This window comes from Kryptolebias marmoratus, linkage group LG19 (assembly GCF_001649575.2).
Source record: "Kryptolebias marmoratus isolate JLee-2015 linkage group LG19, ASM164957v2, whole genome shotgun sequence".
Classification (NCBI taxonomy): domain Eukaryota; kingdom Metazoa; phylum Chordata; class Actinopteri; order Cyprinodontiformes; family Rivulidae; genus Kryptolebias; species Kryptolebias marmoratus.
Genome location: NC_051448.1, coordinates 758,539 through 764,293, shown reverse-complemented (window position 1 = coordinate 764,293; position 5,755 = coordinate 758,539). Strand labels below are relative to the sequence as shown.

Here is a 5,755-nt window from a genome sequence, read left to right as displayed (position 1 = left end):
CCATCCATCCATCCATCCATTTATCCAACCATCCATCCATCCAATCAACCATCCATCCATCCATCATCCATCCATCCATCCATCCAACCATCCATCCATCCATCCATCCATCCATCCATCCATCCTGCCTCCTCCACAGGACTCTGATGATTGAAGCAAAGATCAGAACATTAACTCAGTTTGGAAGAATCCCTCAGTACAGTTATGACGTTAACTGATTTTTTCTGAGCAAACATGAGGATATAATTACTGACAGGCGTTGGAGCTGAGTGATTCAGGTTTTAGATGATGAGTAAATATGGCAGCAGATGTCTGTTCCTGTCAGACAAACATTTAGTCTTTTGTCTGCAGGTGATTATTTCACTTCTTTTGTATTTCATTCAGCAGAAACATCCATTCATCTGTCAGCTTCCTGTTGCTTTCCTGACACTCGTTAAGTCCTGGCAGAAAGGAGGAAAAACGAGGCAAACCCTGAGAAACTGAAACCCGTCAGGTACCTAAAGTTACCTCAGAGAAGCACAGAAGACGTGACCTCAGAGCCTGTTTTGTTTTGTAAAAACACTTTCCTGCCAGCGTTTAATGCAACAGGAGTTTAGGACTCGCTCAGGTTTGATCCGAACGGCACGAGTGACTTCTCCTTTTGCAAAAGCCTCATAAAAGACACCTTCCTCTCTGCGTGGTTCTTTGTTTAGGTGGGGTGAGAAGAAACCCTGACAGCAAACAGAAAAACTCATTTAATGAAATATTCTGCTCCTCGTGTTTATTTTTCCTCTCTTCATTCAGTTAATATTTACTTTTAGGACTCAGAGATTATGTTTGCTTTAAATAATGTGTCCTGTTGTGTGTTTTACCATTAATTTCCTGTTTAAATGATAAAAATAATCATCATCAGCTCAGGTTCCCATATGGCTCATATTACAGCGTTTTCTCATCATAAACATTTTTAAATATTTATTTAAAAACTTCTTTTATACAAACAAAAGCAGTTTAAGTTCCTGAGCTTTGAGATGTGATAAAACCCTCCCAGTGAGGTGAACCTTCAGTAAACATGAGATGATTCAAATGTTTAAATGTAATTAGATTTATGTTAAAAACGTGGAGCTTTATTTGGGGTTAAAGGTCTTTTATTGGATCAGGAAGCTCCACCTGGGATAATACCAGCTCTGCTCCTGGTTTAAATAATCATTAATGAAATCCTAGCAAAGCTGCTTGGAGCAGACAGAAGGAGTGGAGGAGTAAAAAGTGAGCCTGAGGACCTGTGATTGTCTGCGTGTTTGATCCGGTCAGAGCAGCTGTGTTTGCCCAGCAGATTTACGGTACGATCGTGTGTTCATCACGTGTTAGCACAGGCTGGAAAGTCAACATGCATTAAAACAATTAGAGCAGCGTCTGTGATTAAAGCGCTGAGTGTTTGCAGAAGAAGGAGATGATGAGCTGACGGCAGCAGAGGTTAAAGACAGAAACAGTTTTAATTAAATCTGTTCCAGGTGAAGCAAACCTTATAAATGAACTGCAGTTTATCCTAGAGGACAAACTGCAGGCTCTCTGAGGCTGAATAATTCAGCTGTTTGCACAGAATTCCCTCCTCCGTGTGTTCGACCCGCGGCTCTCTGACGAGCTTCCTGCTTCGGTTCGAGTCAGAATGAAGACAGAAGGAAACACGATGACGTCTACCTGTCGGCCTTCAGATCTGAGCCCAGAGAAACGGCTCTGCGGCTCGTACACAGACCAGTAAACAAACAAACAAACAAACAAGCAGAGCTCTGCTTTAAATGTTCCTTCTTGTGAGAGTTTGCTGTAAAATAACAATTTAAAGGATAAAAATCAGGTTTTTCTTTCTCAGTTTTTCTTTAATTGATACATTAGTATAAAACTTAGTTTTTCGTAAATCTCCTGCAAGAAAACAACTTTTTTTTATAAACCATCCTAAAAAATATCTTTCAGGAAGTCGTTAAAGTTTGTTTTTCTGTGATTAGGATGCAGCTGAAGAGGATGTGTGTGTGTGTGTGGTGTGTGGTGTGTGTGTGTGTGAGACGCAGTCCATAATGAAATGAGTCGTCAGCGTGGAGTAAGTGGACCAATGAGAGCCAGGATCAATAAAACAATAAAACTCAGGGTTTGATGAATATCCGTCTCAGCTTCTCCTTTCTCCTCTCCTGGATTTCCCTCCGTTCCTGCTCCCCTGAGGATAAACCTGTCATCTGCAGCCACCTTCCTCTGTTTCATTAAAACAAACTCATCTGAGATAAAACGGATTGATTTGGTACAGGAAGCTGACCAACATGGCCGACCTGTGGTTGGACGTCTCTGCCTCGTTTGTTTGAAATCTTTCTGTCATTTAGAGGTTTTAACATCTGTGAACCGTAGAGACAAACTGAAGAGCAGCAAAGGAAAGAAACAATTTTCTGTGTGAGAAGTAAAGTTAGAAACGGACAAAAGGCTGAGAGTCGGAGCACTGCGAGGAGGAAGAGGAGGAAGCCGAGGCGGCGGAGCCTGAAATTACAGATGTTATGAGGTGATTCTCTGCAGCTCGATAAAGAAACGGCTTCGTGTTTCTGTCTTCATCTCACACATCAGTTCCCCTGATCACACGTTATCGCTCACTGTTCTTCCTCATTACTCCTCTGATGATGACTTCAGCTGGTCATTTAATGAAAGTGAGGCTTCCACACGTCGAACCCTGGTCTAACCTCCAGGAAAGCTTCACGGGTCAGACGGGAGTTTAAAGCTGAATTCAGACAAACTTCAGGCTCTGAAGGTCCTGGGATGAAGGAAATGTTGGTTTTTCTTGCCTAAAAGTCTGAATGAGCGCCGCGTGGCCCTCCTTTCCTTTCACAGATTAAACTTACAGCAAATAAATAAAACATTTAAAGATCACCAACAGAAAGAATTGAGATGGATCGTTAAACTCAAATGAGTTTTCATCTTCAGGGACTTTCCAAGCAGGTCTCCTGACAGCTGATCTTACCGAACGCTGAAGTCGTAGGAGCAGGACGCCAGCACCGTCTGGCTGAACGGAGAGAACTGTGGGAGAAATACAGTCAGAATTAACCTTTAAACATGAAATCTTTGATTCAAAGCATCTCATGCTGCAGAAGATAAAAGCAAGAGAAACTGAGCTTTGGTTTGTTGAAGCTGAAACCAAGAAAATCAGAAATCTGTTGATGCTTTTTATGGTTCAAAACGATGTAAAAATCCTCAATAAGAAGATTAACCTGTGAGGTTCCACAAGGTTCCTTATAAACAATCTTTGTTCTGTTAAAACTTTAATGTTTGCAGCTGATGACAACTTATTCAGGAGAAGATGTGAAAGAATTAAAACCAACAGTAGAAGGTGACCTGATCAAAGGTTAAAGGTTAAAGATTGATGTTAATAAATCAACTCTGATACAAGTGAAACTAACTGTTTACATAATAAATGTTTGTTTGTTGTTAAATCTGTTGGTGTCACATGACTGAGCTTCAGGTGTTTCAATCAGCTGATCTTTCAGTTCGGAGTGAATGATGCCTTCTGGCAGGCTGAACAGTTTCAGGTGTTTTTCTGCTCGGAGCCCAGAAAAGGTCGACAGAAGAGTCGTTTCAGCACTCCTGAATGAATTTATGTCTGACTCGTTCTCCTGCTCGGTTCCTCCTCGTTACACCGATCTCCTCCAGTAATCACTCAGCTACCAGCTCTTTATAAAACCGTTCCTTAATGATCACTTTCCAAAGCTTTTATTTAACTTTTACTCAGAAAGTAACATCAGCCTCATTTAAGATGGCCGCCACAGCTAAGCAGCTTTAGCCAACACACAAATGCCTCTAACTCAGTCAGTTTTACAGATAAAGAGCTAAAGTTTGGTGTGGTAGTAGCTGAGAGTCCTCCCCAACACGAACCCTGAGCTCTGACAGCTCGGCCTTTCATTTATCCATGGAGACAAGTCAGGAGGACACTGGTCCTAAAACGTCTTCAGCCGTCCGTCCGTCTCTGTCCATCCTGAGCTGCTGATGGACGCCTTTCTTCTCTTCCTGCTGGATCGATGCAACACGACAGATCTGCAAACGCTGAATAATACATTTGGCCAAAGTCCTCTGGATCAATTAGCTGCACCTGCCTGAAACACACACACCCTCACACCCTCACACACACACACACACACACCCTGTAGGAGCTGCTTGATTAGCTGAACTCGAGGAGTTTCGTTTGTTTTGGAAGCAAACGGATGCAGAAAACCCTGAATGAATGAGGTTTCCTTTTGTTCTTAGTGTGTTCTTGGCTCAGTAACTGGGCTGAGATTTGAGACAATCTGTCCTCACACACACACACACACACACACACTCACTCACACGCCTGATCTGTCTGTGTTCCTATTATGTCCATTAAAGTGGGAGTTTTGAAGCTGTCAGGATTCACAAACACTCAGTTTTAAAGACAAAGTGTCGTCACAACCGTCTGATCTGTGTGTCTGTGTGTGTGTGTGTGTGTGCGTCTGTGTCTGTGTGTGTGTGTGCGTGTGTGTGCGTACCTTGACTCTGCGGATGGCGTAGGTGTGTCCCAGCAGTTGACTGACAGGTTGTCGGACGTTCCTCAGGTCCCACACACACACGCTGCAGTCCACCGAACCCGTGGCCACGATGTTCTGCAGACAGGAAAACAAAAAGGCTTCCTTTCCAACCATATAAGGACTTCCTGTTTCAGCTGGGCTGGCCCTTTAATTTAGACTTTTATACAACTACAGCTTAAAGAGTGACCAATATGTTTTATTTTAAGGTCTTCTGTGTAAAAGCTGTTTGTCGTTACCTGGTCATATTTGCACCAATCACAGCTCAGGATCTCAGCCTTGTGTGCAGGGATAGCCAATCGGCACGCTGCGGCCTTCACGTCCCAGATCCTGAGGGTCCCGTCACCTGAGAGCAGACGGACAGGCTTACCCAGCATGCATTGCAGCATCAGGTCAACCAGACAGAAAGTAACTAGTTTAACGAGTCTCAGTTAGCCGAGCATTTCCTCCGAAACACAAAACAAAGAGTCGTAGAGAAAAGGCTGAAAGCTTTGCTAAAATCTGTTAAAGAGGCTGAAACTGAGTCGTTTCAGAACCAAAGCTAAGACGAGCTAAACTGGAGACAGAAACAAAAATGGCTGAAAGCTGAAAGCTGAACACAGTAAGAACGCTGAAGTACAAACAGAAAGATTTCAGGATTTCAGGAGTTTTATGTTCATTCATGAGAAAAAAACCAACAAAGAATAAAGTCATAAAAAACAGAAGTCCCACCCTCCTCACCTTCCTCCCTCTTCACCTTCCTCACCTTCCTCCCTCCTCATCTTCCTCCCTCCTCACCTTCCTCCCTCCTCACCTTCCTCCCTCCTCACATTCCTCACCTTCCTCCCTCCTCATCTTCCTTCCTCTCTCCTCATCTTCCTCCCTCCTCATCTTCCTCCCTCCTCACCTTCCTCATCTTCCTTCCTCCTCATCTTCCTCCCTCCTCACCTTCCTCATCTTCCTTCCCTTCCTCCTCTTCCTCCCTCCTCCTCTTCCTCTTCCTCCCCTCTCAGCAGAGTGTGGAAACTCCTCTGGTATCAGATCAGTTTAACACTGCAGCACAAACCATCTGGTCCTGAATGTCTGTTTACAAGGCTCTGTGTGTGTGCGTGTGTGTGTGTATGTGTGCGTGTGTGTGTGTGTGTATGTGTGCGTGTGTGTGTGTGTATGTGTGTGTGTGTGTGTGAGTGTGTGTATGTGTGTGTGTGTGAGAGTGTGTGTGTGTGTATGTGTGT

General features: G+C 43.7%; 1 protein-coding gene across 1 annotated transcript in view; it reads right to left on the bottom strand.

The window, feature by feature from the left end:
* pex7 (peroxisomal biogenesis factor 7) overlaps nucleotides 1-5,755 on the bottom strand; it is a 23,978-nt gene that overhangs the window by 9,718 nt on the left and 8,505 nt on the right. The window contains exons 6-8 of the mRNA XM_017440378.3: nucleotides 4,781-4,887; nucleotides 4,506-4,619; nucleotides 2,969-3,024 (exon numbers count right to left, since the gene is read on the bottom strand). Coding sequence (XP_017295867.1) covers nucleotides 2,969-3,024; nucleotides 4,506-4,619; nucleotides 4,781-4,887 — 277 coding nt within the window. The remainder of the gene's footprint in view (nucleotides 1-2,968; nucleotides 3,025-4,505; nucleotides 4,620-4,780; nucleotides 4,888-5,755) is intronic.